The sequence below is a fragment of the Myotis myotis genome, unplaced genomic scaffold, assembly GCF_014108235.1.
Source record: "Myotis myotis isolate mMyoMyo1 unplaced genomic scaffold, mMyoMyo1.p scaffold_m19_p_3, whole genome shotgun sequence".
Lineage (NCBI taxonomy): Eukaryota > Metazoa > Chordata > Mammalia > Chiroptera > Vespertilionidae > Myotis > Myotis myotis.
In genome coordinates, this window is record NW_023416335.1 from 149,929,035 (window position 1) to 149,953,123 (window position 24,089).

The 24,089-nt window shown below is 39.6% G+C and overlaps 1 protein-coding gene across 6 annotated transcripts in view; it reads right to left on the reverse strand.

Annotated features, from left to right (window-relative positions):
* Positions 1-24,089, reverse strand: part of IRAK3 (interleukin 1 receptor associated kinase 3) — a 63,025-nt gene that overhangs the window by 18,672 nt on the left and 20,264 nt on the right. For 3 of the 6 annotated variants that reach the window (XM_036300319.1, XM_036300321.1, XM_036300325.1), the window contains 7 exons: positions 22,218-22,400; positions 16,758-16,822; positions 16,105-16,159; positions 14,758-14,909; positions 11,041-11,105; positions 4,520-4,634; positions 3,597-3,715 (listed from right to left, as the gene is read on the reverse strand). In XM_036300319.1, the coding sequence (XP_036156212.1) occupies positions 3,597-3,715; positions 4,520-4,634; positions 11,041-11,105; positions 14,758-14,909; positions 16,105-16,159; positions 16,758-16,822; positions 22,218-22,400 (754 nt within the window). The remainder of the gene's footprint in view (positions 1-3,596; positions 3,716-4,519; positions 4,635-11,040; positions 11,106-14,757; positions 14,910-16,104; positions 16,160-16,757; positions 16,823-22,217; positions 22,401-24,089) is intronic. The other 3 variants (XM_036300320.1, XM_036300323.1, XM_036300322.1) reach the window with 3 other exon arrangements.

Genomic DNA, 24,089 nt, shown 5'->3' on the forward strand with positions numbered 1-24,089 from the left:
TGATGTCAGACAGTCCCGCTTCTCCCGTTTGAGTCTGGGTCCCTAGAGACTCACCCAGAACTGGAGCTCAGAGCCTGAGACTCCCTCCTGATTGAAACAGACAATCGCGCCCTCAGCCGCCAGCCCGCTCCGTGTGCGCTTCCTCACCTTTGTATTTTTCGCACTGCGCCTCCTCTGAGTCTCGGTATGCTGTTCTCTTTCCTTCTAGTTGAAGAATTTCCCCTCAGCCAGCCTTCCTGTGGTTCTGGGTGATGTCCGTTCCGTCTTTTAGTTGTATTTTTGAAGTGGCTGTGCGAGGCAGCAATCTCCGGTGTTTACCTATGCCACCCTCTTGGTTCTCCAGGTTTTTCAAAATGTTGACACACCAAGCTCAAAAGGTTCACCATCACTGTATTAGGAGGTAGGTCTTTGGAGGTGATTAGTGTGAGGATAGAGCCCACATGAAAGGGAGTAGTGCCTTATAGAGAGGCCCCAGAGAGACCCCTTGTCCCTTTAGCCACGTGAAGACACAGGGGAAAGATGGTTGTCTATGAACAGAAAGTGGGCCCTCACAGACAAAGAGCAGGCCTGCCTTGGACTTCCACGCCTTCAGAACTGTGAGAAATAGGTGTGTGTTGTTTATAAGTCACCCACTTCATAGTATTTTGGTTATAGCATTCCGAATGAGTTAAGACAGTAAGTAAAAGAGAAGTAAAAGGAATGATTAGCCATCAGATCTTAGCCTCCTCCACTGTTATTTCCACCACTTCTTGACCAATTGTAACAGGAACTACCATTTGATGAGTATATGCTTTGCCAAGCACCAATATACTTTGTCATATTACTCTAAGATGGAAGTTTTTATTCTTTTTTTTAAGAGTCGTTTGTTTTTTTCAGTCCTCACCTGAGAATATGTTTATTGATTTTGGAGAGAGAGGAAGGGAGGGAGAGAGAAATATTGATGAGAGAGATAAACATCCATGGGCTGCCTCCCATATGCACCCCAACTGGGGATCAAACCCAAAACCTAAGTATGTGCCCTGACAAGGAATTGAACCCAAAACCTTTTGGTGTACAGGACGATACTCCATCCACCTAGTCACCCCACCAGGGCGAAGCTGTTATTCTTTTATTCTCATTTTGCAGAGGAAGAAACTAAGGCTTAGATAAGTTAAGCAAATTGCTCAGAATCACAGTGTAAGTAGAAAGTCAGCTTCTGCTGAACTAAGAGGAAAGGATGGAAAGGGGTGGGAAGGAAAGCACATGAGAAAGAAGAATAATTTGGTCACATTTTGCAGAGCAGCATCCAGTCCAATCTCCATGCCTAACTGTGGTGGCTGCAGCGGTGTGGCCCAGATCTCTCCTTCAGGACCCAGGGAGGCACTCGCTTCCCATTTCCCATCGGGGAGGAGTGGCTGATGGCTCACAGCTAAACCCAACCTGGGATCTGTCCCTGGAAGAAGGGAGCTGCCTCAGCCAAGTTACAGCCCTTCTCAGAGCCAGTCAGATGAAGAGGTACAAAAACCTGAGCGCCTTGCCTCACTTTAGGATATTTTTGAAGGGTCACCCCAACTTCAGCTATCCCATAGAATCAGCCAAGGCCTCTAGGACAATATTCCAGCTCAGCGTTTCCAACCGCCCAATTCTGCCTTCCTCCTTCCCTCCCTGACATTTGTTGTTCCTGAGAGCACACCCCTCAAAATCTCCTGCAGGCAAACCTCTGCCTCTGAGCCTGTTTCCTGGGAAGCTGCCTGAAGACACTAAACATGAATGGGAAAGCAGAAACCAGGGCCCACAGTCTGTGCTCTAGCCCAGCGATTCTCCATCTTTTTCATCTCGTGGCACACATAAACTTATTACTAAAATTCTGCTACTAAATTACTAAAAGGGTCTTATATTTTTTGCTGATCTGACAAAAATAATAGGTATAATTTTGATTCATTCACACTGGACAGCTATTATTGTTTTAGCTGCTGTTAATTTTTTATTTGACAATCTAAGGGAAACAAGATCGGTGCCCCTGACAAAATAGTCAGGCATTTCAGGTATTGCGTATTTTGAAAGTTCTCACGGCACACCGGTTGAAATCATATCTCTACCCAGAAACCAGGAGCAAGATGCTGGAGGGACACCTCCAAATCTCCTCACCTAGTGTGTGCCAGCTGTGGAAAACCTTGTGACCCGGCGGAGCCTGGATGTGCATCCCTCCACCCCATGTTCCCTTTGCTCCGGTTGGTGACCTTCCCCGTCCCCTTCTCCCATCAAGTACCCAAACCTTGACATTCTCTCTCTTCTCACCCCTCTTCCGTATCAAGCTGCGTTTTCAGGAGAGGATTTGATCAACTTAGTCACACAAAAGGAAAATTAATTAAATTCATGTACTACTGCTCGGGATTGAAAATATGCTCATGCTCATTTCAAGTTTAAACCAAGGAAAGGATATGTACAGCAAAATTCCAGATATTTATTTATTTACTCAGTTAAAACATATTTGAGCACCTGCTGGGCAGAGCTGGTCAAGAGCTGTGTGAAAGAGGACTGTTTTAGGTTAGGGGTACCCACCACAGCCTTTAGGAACTAACCGCAGTGGCTGACACCACCGGCCTCTGAGACCTCCACTGGACGTCCATCTATGTCCCAGGTGCCATGAGGGTGCACTAATTTTATACTGATTTATGGGGCCACTAGCAGCTGATGAATCACCACATTGCAACAGGAGCAGACATCTCTGTGTGGATCCCCCACTTCTCCGGGACTAAATGAAAATCTAGTCTTTTCATATGGAGTTCATTTCACCAGCAAAACAAAGAAGTGGGCAATCAGTCCCTCTTCTGTCAACTCAAAAGCACACGAAAAGCTTTTCCTAAGATCCTAGGAGATGGTTCAGAAAAGGCAGCAGCCTTTTAAATCCAGTCTTCCCTGCTCTTCAGTAGAGGCGTGTTTGGGTACTTTTGGACAAGTTCAAGGTAAAGGGCACATAGGAAAAATTCACAGAGAGGTTTGCCACAGGCTATCTACTCTCTGAACGATTCCTATGTCTACTAATGGAAGCTGTTGCTTCTAAGTTTCTCATGTCTCACAAATGAACACGGGAGTTGCTGCTCGGCTTGTCACAGATGAATATATATGGCTACGAGGCAGCAGGCTCAGTAGAAAGAGCAAGACACTGGAGACTCGACAAAGAATTTTAATTGCCAAAGAATTTTACTGTTACCTTGCTACGACCCCCTATAAGTCAGTCACTTAACCTTTCCTTTAACCTGGGTGGTGGTGGGGGGAGGTTTGTTTGTTTTTCTTGTAAGTCAGATTAATACAGGTTCAGTTCACAGTTTGCTATCAGGTATAATTAATAAAATACACAAAACTGTCTATCCTATATTATTCACTAATAATTCCCCAAGATAATATAAACTCTCCCTTTGGCAACATAAATGTAGTTTTTTTAAATTTGGTAGATGTGCTTTCATTAATAAAAAGGTAAGGTTTTAAATACTTAGATGAGCATTTTTAACGTACATGTACATGCCAGGGAAACTACAGGCGGAAAATAGTGTGAAGTCTGACTCACCGGGTGAAAGGGGCTTGCAGGTAGAACCTAAAGCTCTGGGAGAACTTACCTTGAAATACTGCCACAGATGACCGAGCACGGGACCATGTTGTGCAGGTACTGAATGGCTTTGGCTGTTCCGATTAATACACTGATTCGAATGTGCCAAGAGAGTGGGGCTGTGTTCCCCTAAAAAGACAAGAGTAGTTGCTCTAGTTGCACTTTCGGAGTAAAAGCCAGACATGTATTCATTACATAGAAGATTGCCTGAACAGAAGCTGGGCTTACAGTAATGGATTTTTAATTCAAGAAAGGCTTTCCTCTACTTCCAATAGCTGTTCTAGGCCTTTGTAGCTAGTGAGATAACTATTAATGTTAATATTAGTTTAATCAAATTATGGGTAATAAGGTAATTATGTTTAACAGTTCATTAAATAAGATTTTAAAATTATCTGTGGCATAATACTGTGGATAATGGAAAATAATCTGATTTTATTCTTATCTTAACTGAAACCTATCTTATTGGAATCAATTTTTTTTTTTTGGAATCAATTTTTAAGCATATTTCAAACAACACCTTATGAGAAATCATGACGTTTGTTCAACCTCCTTCACTTTAAGGAGTCTGTACCATTTTTATGTTTATGTGTATTGAATGGTACCTTGGTAATGTTATATAAATGAAAAATGATCTGAGAAGTAAGAGTAATTGATGTAAACTCATTTGAGATGTAGAATCAATAAGGAGTAAGGACCTAGCAAATCCTTTGGCCACCATGTTGCACAGCACGTAGTAACTCAGGTGTTTATGCCGTCTTCTAAGAGCAAGAAATTAATTCACGGAGAAGTCCTCTGCCTCCTTGGGAAACCCAGTGTAGGTTGTCCCCTCATGTGAGCATGCACACTGGGCTCCCAGCTCTCATCAAAGGTATCAGCAGCTCCCAGGGGCGACAGGGAATTGGAGTAGCAAGAAGAGTAACGGAAATGACTTACTACGCACTGTAATCTGTCAAAAAGTGATCCGTTTCTCATGAATGGATAAACCAGGCAGAACTTCTCACTCTCTGTAAAATATGCGGCCAACTCCAGGATGTTTGGATGATGAAATCTTAAAACACAAGATTTGATTTAAATCCATCAAATGGCTTATTCAACAACACTCTGGCCACGGGGTAGGGAATAGGTGTAACGCAGAATATAAATTTGGCCAAGAAAGAAGTAATTTCATTGGACACACAACACAGGTTTGCTTTCCAAATTGGTCAAGTGTTTTAACAAATACTAGTCACTCTTTGATTGATTGTGAACATGCAAATACAAATAAAATATCCAAATATAAGACAAAATTTAAGAAAGCGGAGAGTTCTTAAGATTTGGAGTGTTGGAAACTATACAACAAATAGACAACAATACTGAATATTAATTTATTTTTATCAGCATAAAACTCAATATAACCTATTTATTAAATAAGTAAAGTTAATGCAACTGAACTTATCCATTTCATTGCTTTAGGTAGACATGTGTAAGTTAAGTCACCAATAGAGAAGAGTACCAAAGACTTGTTTTCATTCATCCATTTACTGAGAGCTATGATGCTGCAGGTACTGCACTAGGCATCAGTCACACAGGTAAAAGATGTAGCCAATGTCTTCACAAAGTTTGTATTGTTATCTGAAACCCAAGTGACTAGTTAAGTTTGATAATGAAACACATATCACTGATTTTTAAATCATAGAATTCTATGTCAGTGTAAGATTCATTTTTCAGGCTCCTTTCCTTCAAGCTCTATTTCTTGAATGTGTATGTCATCACTGTGAAAACCAATGAAACCCAGGTAATAACTATAAAATACAAAACATATGAACTTCCCACATACTGTGAATTCAGTTCAATTAATACATTATTTATTGAACATCTACTGTGTTGTAGGCATGCTTAGGATATTAAAATAAATAAAGCTATTTTTAAAAAATGGTCCTATTTATAAAGACCTATTATTTGTTTCTTCAATAGCAAAACGTTGCTATAACACACATACATATCTATACGGTATCAAAAAAATGTACACACACTTTGAATAATTATTAATTCCAATGGGTTAAATCTGAAAATAAAGAAACATCAATTGAGCTATCAGACAAAAGTGTGTATACATTTTTGGGGACACCCTGTATATAGAGATATCTATCTATAGGGAGATTATCTGTTCATCTTTCTATCTATCTATCTATCTATCTATCTATCCATCTATATCTCCCTTCTGAGTCCTTCTATTCCTCTTTCCTCAAAAAAGGTGTATGTGTGTGTATGTGTGTATACAAACATATACAAACACACAGACTTTTATTGTTAAACTAGTGGCTCAGTGCATGGATTTGTGCACATTGAAAGGAAATTAATTAGAAGAAAGATTCGTGCAGTAATTACGTTAGTGAAAAAAATTACATGTCAAAATAGTATATATAATATAGTATTATAAAATTAAAACACGTGTGCAATTGGCACCAGTGAGAGCTTTATATGTATCATGCATGCATGAGTCAACATTTATTTTTAAATTGCCAGTGGGCGTCATATGTACTGGCTGGTTCATCAGTCGGACGGTCAGATGGACAGTTGGTCACTTAGCTTTTTATATATATAGATATGTGAAAAACTGTGACACAAAGATTCCTGCACCTATTATGATTCAGATCATATCTATAAAATGAAAAGCAATGGACTGAAAAGGAAGTGAATTGGTGTATTTGGTTGCTTAAATAGCTGATCTATGCCACTAGCTGGTTGATTCTCCTGCAGTTTAAAATAATTTAATCTATATATATAAAAGCCTAAGCGACCGAACGACCAAACGACTGGTTGACCAGTCACTATGACATACACTGACCACCAGGGGGCAGATGCTCAACGCAGGAGTGGGAGTGCCGCTCAGCCAGAAGCCAGGCTCACAGCTGGCGAGCGCAGCTGCAGTAGTGTGAGCCTCTCCCGCCTCCGGCAGAGCTACTGAGTGGTGGCAGCAGCCGGTGCAGCATGGCCGGGACGAGCTGGAGCAGTGCCTGGCCCCTACTTGGGCTCCTCTCCTGCCGCCAGCCACTTCTCACACTGCTATATCCCTCAGGGGATGCCGGACTGCCAGTTTTAGCCCAATCCCCTCAGGCCTGAGCCTGTGGGGATTGGGCCGAAACCGGCAGTCCGACATTCCCCAAGAGGTCCCAGATTGTGAGAGGGTGCGGGCCAGGCGGAGGGACCCCACTGGTGCACGAATCTGTGCACTGGGCCTCTAGGGAAATATAAATCTTTTGGAAAGCAGTAGATAGAAGACCTTGTATAGACACAGCCACGGCTCTGCTCTCTTGCTTACAGAGCAGAAATGACCATTTGCTTATTTTTAATTATTACTGATCAAGCAAAAACATGGTTACTTTTTATCAAGGTATGGACCATGGAAATGCCATAGGAATGACTGCTGGTTTTAATTATATGGACCCACCTCACCCATTCTTTCACTAAAATCCTTTCAGTGGGATTTTAGATTATATAGATCTAAAGGTCAGCAAGTCAACAAATATTCTGAGTGCCTACTACAGATAAAACATGATGCAAGCTACTACGGTGTGGTAGAACAGAGAGAGTTGAACACAGACAAACCTGGGTTTGAATCTCTGGCTTTCTTTTTAGCAGCTGTATAAACTTGGGCAAGTTATTTAATCTCTATAAGCTGAATTGTGTTCCCCCCCAAATCCATATCTTGAAACCCTATCCTCCAAAGTGATAATATTTCAAGATGAGGCCTTTAGGAGATAATGAGGGTTAGATGAGGTCATAAAGGTGGGGTCCTCATGATGGGATTAGTGCCCTTATAAGAAGAAGCAACAGAGTTTACTCCCTTTCTATACCACGAGAGCACAAAACAAGAAGGCAGTCATTTGCAAGCCAGAAAGAGAGTCCTCACAGGAATCAAATCTACCTTGACCTTGATCCCAGCCTCCAGAACTGTGAGAAAATAAATCTGTTGTTTAAGCCAGCCAATCCTGAGATTCTTATGAAAATTAAATTAAAGGTTAAACATCTAGACAAGTCTCAGAACCTCAGAAATTATTAACTTCTTTCCCTTCCCTTGAGGAAGAAGGGGGGGAAAAAAAGAACCAGATGCCACATTCTAAGGAGTTTAGAATAATTCTATTTAAGGCACAAGGATTAAGCAGTTTCCTTAATATTAAACTAAAAAACAAAACAAAAACTTATCCTCAGGTCCTAGATGGGGTCTAATTAGCTTAGATGTTACTTTTTCCAAGAAGCCTACTCTGCAGCACCCCCCCCCACACACACACACACAAGTTTCTATTTCCAGTTTCTTCAATGCCTGTACTTCCTCATCTTATCACTTAATTTTCTGAAATTGCCATTTTGTACTTCTCGTCTAATCCCACTCCAAACATCTCAGATACTATGCTCTGAAAGGAAAAAGCTGCATCTGTCTTACTCACAAGTAAAACTCGGAGAAGAGGGAGATTCAAGATGATTTAGAAAATAAGTTGAAACTTGTAAAAAAAAAGAAAAAGGATAGACTCTACCTCAGTTTCTTCATCTGTATGTAAAATGGGGATAACAGCTGTACTTACCTCATAGGCAAGTTGATTACCACATAGGTAATCCTATAATTATCTCATAGTATTAAAGAATCAATACATGCCCTAACCGGTTTGGCTCAGTGGATAGAGCGTCGGCCTGCGGACTCAAGGGTCCCAGGTTCGATTCTGGTCAAGGGCATGTACCTTGGTTGCGGGCACATCCCCAGTGGGGAGTGTGCAGGAGGCAGCTGATTGATGTTTCTCTCTCATCGATGTTTCTAACTCTCTATCCTTTTCCCTTCCTCTCTATAAAAAATCAATAAAATATATTTTTTTAAAAAAGAAGGAACTCTCACCATTTAAATAAAGAAATAAAGAATCAATACATATAAAGTTCTTGATAATAACTATTAGCAATATAAGTAATAATGATGGTACATGAGGAATATTCAACATCATAGAGTTATTATGTCTCCATAAATAAATATACAAATACCTTACCAGAATAACTCCAAATGACCCAGATCTACAAATGTAAAAAATAAAATCATAAAAGTACCTGGAAAAAAATGGCTATATTTTTTTATAACCTCTCAGTAGGAAAGAACTTTTAAACTATGATATAAAGCCCAGAGTCCATAAAAGAAAATATAGTTGAAAAATATTAAATTCAACTACATGAAAACCATTTTCACATGGCCAAAACTAGATAGAATAAGCAAAGACAAATGACAATCTGGTAAAAAAAAAAAAAAAAAAAAAGCTTGTATCTCATAACATAAAAGAAGGGATAATTTTCTCTAATATTTAAAATGCTCTTACAAACCAAAGGCCTAATAAAAAACAGGGGCAAAAGGATATTATAAGATATTTTCATAGAAAAGAAAATATATCTCTTAATATGTAAAAAGATTCACTCATAATAGAAAAAGAAATTTAAACTACCCTGAGAAACCATTTCCACCTAGCAGACTGGCAAAAATTAAAAGTTAAGAATAAACACTATGTTGGCAAGAATATGGGGAACCAGGCACTCTTACATATGACTGGTATAAGTATAAATTGGCATAACTGAAAGACAATTTGGTAATATGTCATACATTTCACCATTTGACCCTATAATTTTATTTATGTAAATTTATCTTAGATATATTCAAATATTTATATATGAAATAACATGTAAAAGTTTTTTTGTTGCAGCGTTATTTTTTAATAATAATAAATTAGAACATAAAAACCCATCAATAAGAGAATGTTACAGTACAGCACACATGGAATACTAAAATAAGCAAAGTGAACAAAGTATTTTTGCTATCTCTTATGTGAGAAGAAGAAAATAAGAAAACAAATACATAATGGAAAACATACAAGAAATTGATAACTTGATTGCTTTGGGAAAATCATCTGGGCGGCTAGATGATAATAGTGGAAGAAATCATTTTCTTGGTTTACCCATTTTCACTTTTGGAATTTTGAAATCTTTTGAACTTGTTTATTCATAAGCAAATAAATAAAACTTAAATATAAAACCCTTATTATTGAAATTTTGCTTTTAGTGGTTCATTGAGTAAATGATAGATATTAAGGTTTTTAAAAATATATTTTTATTGGTTTCAGAGAGGAAGAGAGAGATAGAAACATCAATGATGAGAGAGAATCATTGATTGGCTGCCTCCTGCACACCCCAGACTGGGCATCAAGCCCACAACCCCAGGCATGTGCCCTGACAGGGAATTGAACCGTGACCTCCTGGTTCATAGGTTGTCACGCAACCAGTGAGCCACACCAGCTGGGCTAGATATTAAATTTTTATTTATTTTTCTTTTTTTCTTATTTCTTTTCTTTATTGATTAAGGCAATGGTTCTCAACCTTCTGGCCCTTTAAATACAGTTCTTTATGTTGTGACCCAACCATAAAATTATTTTCGTTGCTACTTCATAACTGTAATGTTGCTACTGTTATGAATCGTAATGTAAATATCTGATATGCAGGATGGTCTTAGGCGACCCCTGTGAAAGGGTTGTTCTACCACCAAAGGGGTCGCGACCCACAGGTTGAGAACTGCTGGATTAAGGTATTACATATGTGTCCTTATCCCTCCATTGCCCTCCCCCCACCCCCCACTCATGCCCTCACCCCCCTGGTGTCTGTGTCCATTGGTTAGGCTTATATGCATGCATACAAGTCCTTTGGTTGATCTCTCCCCCGTACCTGCACCCTCCCCTACCTTCCCTCTGAGGTTTGATGGTCTGATCGATGTTTCTGATATTAAGTTTTTAAAATTAGTCTTTAAGATTTTGATTTCTGGTCCTGGGTATAAAAGGAGAAGGATTTATATTCCCTCCCCCAGGCACGTATTGGTCACGTTTGAAGAGAACATTTTCTATTTGTAAAGGGTGATGATTGAACTCTATAGGGTTAGGGGCCTTCAATGAGGCAAGCTGCACAGCTGCAGAGATGAATATATATGAAAATGAAGTCATTTTAGTTTGTCCCCAAGGACGCTCAGGCTCATGAATGAATTCCCAGAAAATAATATACACATCAAAAGTACTTGATTTCTTTGTCTAAAATTCTCTTCCTGACAAGGGTTATACCGATGAAACAGTTTCTTGACTGGAATGTCTCTAAGGAAGAGGGAAATGGTAAAATATATACAATTCTAATGTTCTAGGAATTATTTTACACTCAGCTATGTTAGTCACACATGATTTAACCCACTTCCCTGTGACAGTTTCTTGTTAAAATATGTTCAAGTGAATTATGTAAATGGCCTATTTTTAAATGTATTCTAAGGAATATACTGAAGCAGATGTCAGAAATTTACACAGTGTTCTATTTCCAACCCTTATTTTTTAAATGCCAACCATGCTACAGAATCAAAGATGAACAGAGATGAAAACCAGACACAAAGGGAGACATTCCAGGCAAAATATACTCACAGTAGTAAAACTTCAAGCTCAGATAAAAACCTCTTCCATTGTTTCTTGCATTGCATTGTTTTCTCCTAAATATCATACAGAAAAACAAGGGGGGAAATTACGGAAAGGCTCGCTATTCCTGGGTGTCTTAGCCTAGGGCCATGGTCTCCCTGAAATTAGATGAACTTTTTGGTGTAAGTGCAAATGAACATTTTTCTGGGAAGAGAATCCTTAGATTTAATCAGATTTTCAAAAACCCATTAACCCCCAAACAGATTTAGAACCAATGCTATTAAATTTTAATTTTTTAAAATTAAGTTTTTCATGCAATGCATCATGTTGCCATATTCTATAGTTTAAACTTTCACCTTTTTCATAAATTTAAAGATAGCATATGTATTCAAATAAATCCCATGATGTCTAGAAATTCCCCACTTGATCTCATGAAGAATTCAGTTTGTCATCCTCGCATTCTGGTTAGAAGTGGTCTCACTAATTTGGCATTTATGACTTGGGTCATGTGAACATGTTGGTTCAAGTTTACCTCTGTATTAATTTTGAAAAGATGGGCCTACTAAGCAAATGGAAAATATAACTCCTTACTTCAAAGATGCTTCAGCAGCTAGCCCAGTGCCTGACAAATATTTATTGAATAGATTAATGAGTTCAATGATATTGTACTGAGCATCTATTCTGTACCTGGCACTGTTCTCCAGGGCTTCCTACACCTTATGTCACACTTGTCTCTGAATCTCAGGTTCCTAACTTCTACCATAAAAGACTTAAATTAAGTGCATCCTTAGGTCCCATCAGCTGTAAGGTTCTTTCATTTGCAAATTGCTAAACTGGGCAGTTTTCAGACCTCTCTGTCCTCAGAAATAAAGGGAGAGAAGTCCAACAAGAATTCTGGAAACTATTTTCCGAGTTAATCCAGAAAGTCAGAAACAATAAACTAGTTTGATAGCTCATTTTCAAAGACATCTTTATGAAAATTTATACTTAAAAAAACCAGTCATGCGATCCAAGTGGATTGGGTCTCAGGCTCATTTCTAGCACTCACTATTGGTGATTTTTCTGTCACTTAATTTCCCTGAGGTCAGAGCTTTCTTAATCTGAACAGCCGAAGGGTTTGGTTTCTGTGTTCGTGCTAACCTAGCATTCTTGCTGCTCAAAGCGTGGTCTGTGCACAAGGAACATCAGCTTCACTAGGAGAAAGGCTGTCTCAGGTCCCTGCCCAGATGTGCTGCATCAGAACTGTAAGCTCCCCAGGTGTTGGATGTACCTATCTCACACATCTAGTATGTTTCCCTCTTCCTTTGTCATCTCCTGTCTTTTTACTCCTAGATATCAGCAACAAAAATCATAAAACGGGCATATTTATCATTCATTTCATTGCTTGACAAACATTTATTGAGCAACTACTATGGTTCAGGCCCTGTAGTGAGGCACTGGGATACTAAGATAAATAAGAGCTCTTTGAAGAAAACCATTTAGCCTATTGTGAGAGACAGGTGAGGAAATCGATACTATGATATAATGCTGCGATGCTGTGTCCACACTTAGGAGGGTCAGAAAACCATCCTGGAGGGGTCAGAGGCAATCAAGGAAATAATTCTCTGGGGCAGGAAAGGAAGGAGATCTAGAGGCAATGACACCTCATTCTGAAGCCAGACTCCTGGAAACAAAACTCCCCAAAGGGAGTATGAGTTGGTGGTAGCTGCAGAGAGAAGAGGAAGGTAGATGGATGGAGCCTTTGGGGAGGTGGCCCTGGGGTGCAACCAAAGGAGAATGTACAAATGGGGCCAGAGACACATTAGTGCTAAGACAGAGGCTCTAGTTAGGCCACCTCTACAGTAACCGCATTCTCTGTTGAATGGTTTTACCGGTAAATAGTTCCATTTGTTTAATAGACCATTCCTCTTATCAGAAATTTTGAGATGTCTATATAGAATTAGTGGACAAAATGCAATTGAGGAAATGGAGAAATCAGGCTAACAATTTTTTTTAAGTTCCTGTAATGTAAGCTGCAAAGTAGGGTTCATCTCAGGTCCTCCCTCTTTCTCCCCTATTTCCCCAGTCCTATCTAATAGATCACTATTTTGGTCCATTTCATCTCTTTTCTTAGACTTTCTCCTTGCCATCCCCCCCCCACCCTTGCCTCTACCCCACCTTACACTGGCTACGTATGAACCACCTGGGAAGCTTTTAAAAAGCACTGACGCCACCCTGGCCACTGTGGCTCAGTTGGTTGGAGCATCATCCCATACATCACGTCCCATATGATGCCTCCTTTATCAATGTTTCTCTCTCGCTGGCTCTCTCAATATCAATTTTTAAAAAATATTGATGCCTGCCACCACCGCCCTCTAGTCTGACCTAACCAGACACTAAGGGATCATTTTTTTTAAAAAAGCTCCAGAGGTGATTCTAATATTAGGGCTAAGAACATTAGTTTAAGCTCAATTCATGTACACATCTGAAAGATCCCTCTGCCAGGTCTTGTCACCTCCGGTCTAAGTTCTTGCCACCCTTCCTCCAATGCTTCTGCTCACTTCCTGTCTATCATCTAATCAAAGTTATATTTCAAGAACTCAAATCTAGTCTTTTCACTCTCCCACTTACAAACCATCCATGGACGTAACCTATCTTTCCAGTATCCTTTTCTGCCTCTTCCTTCCCACCCCCACACTGATCTCTACTCCACTGAATGACATATTATTCATGAGTAATGAATGCCTGCGCCTTCAGGCCTGTGCCTCTGCTACTTATTCCACCCCTGACGTACTTCCCTCCCTCACTGCCGGCCAAGTCCTACTCATCCTTCAAAAGCCAGCTGAAAGGTCACTTCCTTTCATCCACTCCTCCATCTGTTCATTGCAGACATTGTTAGTGAATGGTTACTTGGTGCCAGGCACTCTCCTGGGTGCTGGACGTGCCCCTCCTCTGGCTATATGGTACGTGATCCTGTGACTTTTTGGACAAATCGCTGCTAAAGTACTTCTCACATTGCAATTTAACATTTTCTTTAGCTGGCTGTTTAACCCTGTTAAACTCTGAGCAACTTGAGGACGAAATATGCCTTATTCATCTTTGCAGGCTCAACACCCAGCCCATAGAAGAAGCTTAGAAACTGTTTAGTAATCATTGACTAACAGTGAAGAACATGAGGAGCAGCTCTTTGGGGGGTATGGTGTACCTATCTCTGCCCGACTTCTGGGTTAGATGCCTCAGGACCCTTGCTGCTCTACTGGCTGCAATCGCTCAGCTGTCTCCCAATCTCCTACTCTCATTGTCGCCTTGCTGCTCCTACTTGAAGCCTCCCCTTTGCTACCCTCCAGAGCTCTGACAGAAGACCATTTAACAAGTAGCATGGGATGCCAGTCTGTGGCTTAGCCTGTGAAGCTGCCCATCCAACAAACAGGAAAATGGGAGCAGCCGGCACAATCTGACCATCTGAAGCAAAGTCCCAAAGGTCCTACAAGGCTTTTCAGAAAAGTCTTTCTCATGCAATACATCTGCGGGTGGGAAGGCTTTGACTTCCACATTCCTGCCAGACAGTCATTCATTTCATTTCTCAGTCATTTCTCCAGTCACCTGAGATCATATATCTTATTTCCATTTATGAAATTATATTTTCAAATGCACCTCTTTTCAATCTTGATGAAAAATGACACCTTCTAGTATGAAGCATAGCAAATAAGTGGAGCTGATATCCTGTGGCAGTAATTCTTTCCATACCTGTTTAAACAACTTAATGGCATAGGTTTGGTTTTGGATCTCCGCTCTGTATACCTCGAAAATCTCCCCTTCTCCGATGAGGAAACCTTTGTGGAAGTTGTTGGTTCCTTCTATGATGTTTTGAAAGCTGATAGAAGAGTTAAGCACTATTCCTTTGGAAGGAAAGTAGAGAGAAGATAAGCTGCCTTTTCTTTTTCTAAGAGTCAATGCCACCATTATAAAAAACTAGGCCTTCCATATCAGAAACGCATCGAAACCCCGTGGAAAGTCAGTCGGGTGAGGCCCAGGAACCAAATGGAAACCCACATGCGCTCTCTACACATTTATTCCGGTCTGGTGCCCACCATTTCACAGAGCAAATGGCTTTTTAGATATTCCAACAAGAGCACTGTGGCTCTATCACCCTTACAAAGAGATCAGCCTAAAAGCTTAGTTGGGAAACTTTTCCAAGGTTCTATTTCTTTGTCACTAGAACTATGAAGAATGTAAAAACCAGTAAAAAAAAAAAAAAAAAAAAAAGTAGATTAGTGGAAAACTTGCTATTACTAAACAATATTTTCCAAGAATGACTGATGGAAACATTTTTCATTAGCCAAAACTTCTAAATGCCTATTTTTACTTCTGCAGAATAAATTAGGAAGATGCTAAAGCAGAGATTGGGAAGAAACATTTAAAAAGTAATCAAATATAAATCCAAAAGCAAAAGCTTGGCTAAATCCTTCAGAACCCAATTTTGGCTATATTTCCACATTTAATGTTTGATTTAGACCCTACTGCTAAATCTTAAAAGGACCAACATTTTCTAAATCTCTCTTGAACCAAAGAAGCATCAGATCTAGTGGCAAGGATTAGACAAGGCAGCCTTAGAGAGCCACTGAAGTTGATCAGAATGATTCCTAGGCAGAACTAAATTATTCTCTAGGAAAGTTGATACGGAAAATAACTGGATTTTCATAGTGACTTTCAGAATTGCTCTACAAACATCTCTAAAAATCTCTGCGAATGCCATGAAAAAATTTAAAGCTATGTAAAACCCAACATAATTTTTAGATGTTTTCCTGACACATAAAAATAGCAAATTTCACTAACAAAAAATAAGAAATCCCCTAAGAGACCACAATTATGTTCTTCATTGGCCAACAGATTTTTAATTTCACAATGATATATCATCAGAACTGTCTCAGTCAAAATTGCAAATATTTTTATATCTATGAAAATTTTATCCTGAATCTGCATATTAATGAATAGTTAATATACTTATTGGATATTTCTCCCTCTCAAATGACTTAATTGAACACATGATTTAAAAAGAAGTTTGGGTGTTTGATTTTTTTGTGTGTTTTTTACCTTTTTTATTATGTTCAAGGATAGGAACATTATCCACTGTGACATTGGCTGTTTCCTAAGAGAAGAAATACATATTAAAGTAATTCAGTTTCATAAATCTAGACAGAACAGAATTTCAACAGGAATTCAAAGCTCCCTCTGGGACTATACATTTCAATAGAGTGAAATCTAATTTAGAAGAAAGCTAGTAGAAAGCAAAATTATTGTATTTTATTCAACGATATTCATTGCCTTATATATTTAAGGCTTCCAGACCAACTGTAAAAACTCAAATATCAACGTCATATTCAGTTATACTCAATTTTAAATGACTTCTATTGCTATAAAAGTGATCGCTGCTAATTTGCTGTAAGAAAAGCTAACAGCAATATGCAAAGCACCAATTAGAACAGGAAAATTAAGACAAATGCATAACTCCCAGCACCCTTAATAGTTCTAAGTCTCATCTCTGACAGATCACTGCGAGGAGAAAGTGAACTCTTCAAGCATCTATGAATCTCTAATTTCCTGAATCCCCAACTAAAGAAAGAATAATGAGAGCTGGGCTTGCCTGCTTTTACATGGGTACCTGAAGTGCAGCATTTTTCTGCACTTATGCTCAATTATGTATGCAACAGAATTCAAGGGTCATTATCTGTGCGGGCACACTCTACCTTGGAGAACAAGTCTGGAAATCCATCCCCCTGATGATGCTGCTCTGGAGGATTCAAGGCTGCTCCTGAAAGAGAGGTAAGGGGAGCTAGATACAAAAACCTTTGATGTTCCTAATAAACATGTTCTTTTTTCTTTCTTAGACTGTAAAAATAAACACCTTGCTAGTAATGTTCATTTCTAAAGCTCAGTTTCATTTCCATTGAATTGTTGCAAAGTATGCATGTGAATAGCTTTCTAATGATCAAATACTTTACACACATATTTTGTTTCACTTAAAACAGGAATACCTACCTTAAATTAGTGTTATATATTATTTATTTTATTTTTTTATTTTATTGATTTTTTACAGAGAGGAAGGGAGAAGGATAGAGAGTTAGAAACATCAATGAGAGAGGAACATTGATCAGCTGCCTCTTGCACACTCCCTACTGGGTATGTGCCCGCAACCAAGGTACATGCCCTTGACCGGAATCAAACCTGGGACCCCTGAGTCCGCAGGCTGACGCTCTATCCACTGAGCCAAACCAGTTAGGGCATTAGATATTATTTTAAAAAGTAAAGTAGAAAGTTGAAAGAAAAATAAACATTGTTATCATCTTTTTGCATATATATTTAATTTTTGTTTTTTAAAACTATAGTATTTTATGCCATATGTGTGTATGTGTGTGGGTGCACATGCATGTTGTGTGCATGCTTGTGCTAACCACTACAAACACCCGCCACTGCTCCCCAGTTTTAGACTGTAACTTCTGTCTGTTATAGTTCTGTCTGAACTGAAGTAGTCTATGTGGCTTCCTACAAAAGATTAAAGCCCTGCAATATTTTGCAGTCGCTTCTGATATTCTGATTCAGACTTTAGAAAATTTTCATTTCATCTTCAAATTTTTCTTAGATTGTGTTCTACTATTTCTTAAATTATTTGCTTAGAAGACTGGCAACAAAACACAATAAAATGGGCCTCAATAAATTTGGCAGGGTTGAAATCATACAAAGCATATTCTCTGACCACAATGGAATTAAAGCAGAAATCAGTAACAGAAGGAAATCTGGGAAGTTCACAAATACATGGAAATTAAACAACAAACTCATAAATAACAAAGTCAAAGAATAATCACAAGGAAAATTATAAAATACTTTGAAATGAATAAAAATAAAAACACAGCATATGGCCTGGCGGGCGTGACTCAGGGGTTGAGCCTTGACCTATGAACCAGGAGGTTGAGATTCAGTTTCTGGTCAGGGCATATGACTGGGTTGTGAGTTTGGTCCCCAGTGTGGAGCCTGCGGAAGGCAGCTGATCAATGATTCTCTCTCATCATTGATGTTTCTATCTTTCTCTCCCTCTCCCTTCTTCTCTGAAATCAATAAAAAAAATTAAAAAACCAAATACAACATATCAAAACATAATACAGCAAAAGCAAAGTTTATTGAGGTTCATTTAAAGGAAAATTTATAGCTGTGTATGCCTGCATTAAAAAAGAATGTCTCAAATCCATAGCCTAAACTTATACCTTAAGTAGCTAGAAAAAGAAGAGTGAACTAAACTGAAGTAAGCAAAAGGGAAAAAAGATTTAAGATTAGAGTGGAATTAAATGAAATAAAAAATAGAAAACTAAAGAGAAAAATCAAGGAAACCAAAGTGGATTCTTTAAAGAAAGAAAAACATTGACAATCTATTATTTAAACTGACCAAGAAAGAGAAAAGACTAAAACTACTAAAACAAAAACAAAAGAGGAGTCATAACTACCGACCTTACAGAAATAAAAAGAATTATAAGGGAATACAAGAACAACTGTATGAAAAAAATTAAATAACTTAGATGATATAGATGGTATAAACAGATTTCCAGGAAAACACAAATTGCTGATACTAACTCAAGAAGAAATAATCTAAATGGACCTATAACAAAGAAAGAGATGGAGTTAATATTTTAAGACTTCCCCAAAGAAAAGTCCAAGTTGGGGTAAATTCACAGGTGAATTCTACCAATAACTAAAGAAGATTTAACATCAGTCCTTCACAAATTTTTCCAAAATAGAATTTATTCCCAAATTATTCTTTGAGGCCAATATTTTCCTTACACCAATGCCAGACAAAACATCACAAGAAAACTACAGACCAATATCCCTTATGTATATAGATGCAAAAATCCTCAACAAAACACTAACAAACCAGATCCAGAAACATATAAGGGTTATATACCACAACCAAGTGGGATTCATCCCAGAAATCCAATATTGGCTTAATATCTGAAAATCAATCAGTAAAATAAATCATTTTTATAGAATGAAGAATAAAACCTGTAAAATCCAATAACCTATCATAATAACTATAGCAATAGAATTTCCTTAATTTGATAAAAAGATCTATGAAAAGCCCACAGATAACATCATTTACAATTGTGAAAGACTGAACAGTTTCTCTTTTAGATCAACAAGAAAAGGATGTCTGGTCTTGCCACTTCTATTCAACAATATACTAGAGATTCTAGCTAGGGAAATTAGGCAAGAAAAAGATATAACAATGATCCTAAAGTACTGTCGTGTAGTACAAAATTTGAAGTTTGGGGGCTATAAGGGCACTAAAAGTCATTGCTCTTGTTGCTCATAAAAAGAGAGGACAATACTTCATTGTCATATAAAATGGAAGACTCAATGTGGCTCTTTCCTAAGAAGCCAGCAGGAAGCTGTGGATTTCACATCAAAATTAAGAAATAATTACTGATCATTAAAATATAAATGCAAAATGTGATATATAAAGACAAGCATGCCAGAAGTATAAAGACAGCAAGTAAAGATTCTAATTTCTTGAACAACTTGATTATGCCCTGAGATCTGGGAATGTCTTATGGATGTGAAGAAACCACCTATGCAGCCACCTGAATTGCAGGAATGATGACTACAGGTCCTTTCTCAGAAGGACTCATAATAAAATCCAAGTCTATAAAGTGATCCCTGAAGGCTGGCAAGTGAAAGGTAAGAATTTCTCTAAAATGAAAACCATTCCACCAAATTGAACAATTGTAAGAAAAGGTAGACAAAAATAGATATCTGGCCCAGCTGGCGTGGCTCAGTGGTTGAGCATTGACTTATGAACCAGGAGGTCATGATTCAATTCCCGGTCAGGGCACATGCCAAGGTTGTGGGCTCAATCCCCAGTGTGGGGCGTGCAGGAGGCAGCCGATGAATGATTCTCTCTCATCATTGATGTTTCTTTCTTTCCCTCGCCCATCCTCTCAGACATCAATTTAAAAAAAAATTTTTTTAATGGATATCTGGATGGATAATAAATTATTTGGATAACTGATAGCTCTGTCCATGGTAGCAACAAAGACTAAATATTTTTATCTTAACTCCTAAATCGGTGAGTAGTTATCATAGGAGATATCTGTTCAGCAGGTTACACTTACTGTTTCCAATGAATCATCACATTGCTGCTTTTAACAAGCTATACAATGAACATTTTTTAAGATAATCAAAGCATCCACTAAATAAATCACAATTAAATAATGCTATTGAGAGGCTTAGCTTGACACGCAGGCAATCTGGGCAGGGGTCCAGTGGAAAACAAAGGCTAGTAGAACATACCTCAGGGGCAGGCACGGCAGTTTGAGCAGCCTCAAAGTGGGAGGCATGTGAAACTTGCTGGGCAAGAACAATTGAGGGAATCAATTAGCATAGATATAGAGCAGGCTTATAGCAAATATATACCCCTAGACTACCAGGCTTCACAGGAGACCCATTATTGGGCCTCCCTCCCCATGTGGGGAGCCCGAATCTGCTTGCAATAAATTTCCATGCATTTGCTTCAATCTTTTGGCCTGCAGAGCTCATTCTTTGGTGTGGAAACACACAACCCCCTGGGGGGAAACCTCGGTTCACTGTTCTGGTTATCACTACTTTCCTCAGAAAAGGACTCAGCGCAAAGTGCTGTCCTCCACTCATCTCAAATTTATCTATCTCCTGGTACTAGGGCAGTAAATAGTTGTCTTTTCACCAATCAGCCAATCTCCCCTTCAAAAACTAAAATCAATTTTGCATATGCAACAGACTAGGAGTCAATCAAGAATGTGACATTTTTGTCTAATCAGTTCGCATCATTCTCTGCTGCATAAATAAATGATGTAGAGAGCAAAAGATACCCTGAAATCTATTCCAGAACACTGAAGTATAGAACATCCCACGTGTCCTGTCAAAGTGGTGTGAGTTTATACATGAATAGTGAATCGTGTGGATGGTTTCAGTGGTTGAAAAAGGCTCAGATAATGATCAGGCATTGAATTCACAGTTCCCGGGGACTCACTGCATTTTAATTGATCAGTAAGCTTCATAGTGCAGGATTCTGCTCTATGAAACTAAGTGAAGAAATAATGTGCTAAAGTTGAAAAGGAGTTAGCCAAGTCATGCAGATAATATCATGGTAGAAGCCTATTGGAAACTGCCTAATATCCCATTAACATGGAAAACCTACAGAATAAAAGTGAACCTGAAGCTACAGTTTTCTGGTACAAATCTCTCAGGATTTCTTCTTTGTGTGTGCAAAGTTTCTTTGGGTAATAACATAGAGGTTCAAGAGCACTTAGTATATTATTCAAAAGGATGTGTGCAAATATAGAGAAATAAAAATGTTACTGAATGAAAGAGGCAAATAATAAGGATAGTGATTCAAAAGAGTTTCCAACCTAAGAGCCCTGAGTCTATAAGACCCAAGATTACTCAAGATCATTCTTATTGAAGTGAATAAATCTAAAGTGGAATAAACAGAACAGGTAACATTAGGAGATTACTTTATTGACAAAGAATGAATGGAGAAAACTTCATGAGCTTTACTTATCAGGTTACTCTTCATGTAAGGCATGACGCAGCATGAGAAACAAACAAGACAAAGGGAAGAATCAGACCCCTGTGTAATGAACAGTAAACAGGTAAGGCAGAGTTAGAGGCAATGGCATAAAAAGAGCAATGCAGATAAAAGAGAAATCCCACAGTTATTCTGCAGGGATATCATTTACACAAAAATACAGGGGGAAAATCCAATTATATTTTTAACTTCTAATCATATGATAAAACAAATTATAAAATTATCTATATTTTACTTATATTGTGATTGTGGTTATGTTTATGCTCCAAAGAGTTTCAGCATTTTGGAGAGTTGGTTCATATTGCTAAGAATAAAACAGTTCAAAAAGTGTGATTTTCAAGTAAAAAAAAAAATCTTAAACCCCAAACTATAAAGTGGTAGAAAAAGAATGTGCTGTATACATTATGTAGCAAAGAAAGAAAGTGGCACCAAAAAAATGTGAAGCAGTAAGGCCCACTTCAGATAAATGCCACTGGTAAGAAATCTGTGACATATAGCATAACTAGTCATTGTCTTGAATAAAATGCAATATTTACATTTACAAATTATTATTCCTATAAAATGGACCAAGAGCCATGTCATAAAAATCAGTGTTTACCATGGTTTGCAATTAAATGGATAGCTCGATGATGTCCCATCTCCTGGAGAATCTGTAAAAGGTCACCAACGGTCTTGTTTTTCTGTGCCCAGGACCAAAGTAATTCTCTTGTTCCACTTTTACCTTGATCTACATATTTTTCAATGTGACGAACGTCCAGCCAGGTGTTTGAAAGTCGCTCCGCTGTGGAAATGCAACAGGAAGAACCAAAGAACAGTTCACGTTATTGAAATATTTGGTGTGCCTTATGTGTTTTATTTAATTTTGTTTATAGTTTTTACTTTGAACTAACTTTAGTTCCTCACCCAGCTTCTCCTAATCTTAAAATTTTACATAACCACAGTCCAATTATTAGTGATGACCTTATTCTAATTTCATCAGTTTTCCTACTGTCCTTTTTCTCTTCTAAAATCCCACCCAGTTTCCCGCATTACAATTAGTTATTATTTCTTTTTAATCTCCTCCAGTCTTATGTTCCTCAGTTTTTCCTTCTCCTGCAGGACAGGAAAATGCTATTGTGTCCTTCTCAATGCATAAAATCAAAAGGTTCATGATGCTGATGTCTTATCTCTGGTGATGTTCATCTTGATCACTTGGGTAAAGTGGTATCTGCACTATGAAATTATCTTTCCTTTTACTATCATTTCCTTTTAGTATCATCAACTAGAGACCCGGTGCATGACATTCACGCACTGGGAGGGGGTGGGGGTTCCCTCAGCCCGGCCTGTGCCCTCTTGCAGTCTGGAACCCCTCGGGGGATGTCCAACTGCCAGCTTAGGCTTGTTCACTCCAGGGAGCAGGCCTAAGCTGGCAGTCGGACATCCCCCGAGGGGTCCTTAGCGCTGCTGTGGAGACGAGAGAGGCTCCCGCCACCGCTGCTGCACTCACCAGCCATGAGCCCGGCTTCTGGCTGAGTGGGGCTCCCCCTGTGAGAGCACCACTCAGCCAGAAGCCAGGCTTGCTGCTCCTTAGCACTGCCTCGGAGGCGGGAGACGCTCCTGCCACCTCCACTGCGCACTCCAGCCTTGAGCCTGCTGGTGAGCCCAGCTTCTTGCTGAGGCACTGACCACCAGGGGGCAGCTCCTGCGTTGAGTGTCTGCCCCCTGGTAGTCAGTGTGCATCATAGCAACCAGTCATTCCACCATTCAGTCGACTTACATATTAGCCTTTTATTATATAGGACTAGAGGCCCGGTGCACAAAAATTTGTGCACTCGGGGAGGAAGGGGGGGTCCCTCAGCCCACCCTGTGCCCTCTTGCAGTCTGGGACCCCTCGGGAGATAACGACCTGCTGGCTTAGGCCTGCTCCCAGGTGGCAGAGGGCAGGCCCAATCCCTAGGTGCAGACCCTGGTCAGGCTCAGAGCAGGGCCAATTGGGGAGTTGGGGCACCGCCCCTGTCATGCACAGAGCAGGGCAGATCGGGAGGTTGCGATGCCACCCTCAGTCACACTCAGGGTAGGGCTGATTGTGGGGTTGGGGCACCGCCCTCTGTCACACTCAAGGCAGGGTCGATGGGGAGGTTGTGGCACCACCTCCTGTCACGCACAGAGCAGGGCCAATCAGGGGGTTGGGGCGCTGCCCCCTGTCACTCACAGAGCAGGGCCCATCAGGGGGGTTGGGGCTCCATACCCTGTCACACACAGAGCAGGGTCGATCAGGGGGTTAGGGAGCTCCCCATTTCACACACAGAGCAGGGCCCATCAGGGGGTTGGGGAGCTCCCCCATGTCACTCACAGAGTAGGGCCGATAGGGGAGTTGGGGCACTGCCCCCTGTCACACACAGAGCAGGGCCCATCAGAGGGTTGGGGTGCCGCACCCTGTCACACTCAGGGCAGGGCTGATGGGGAGGTTATGGCTCTACCCCATCACACG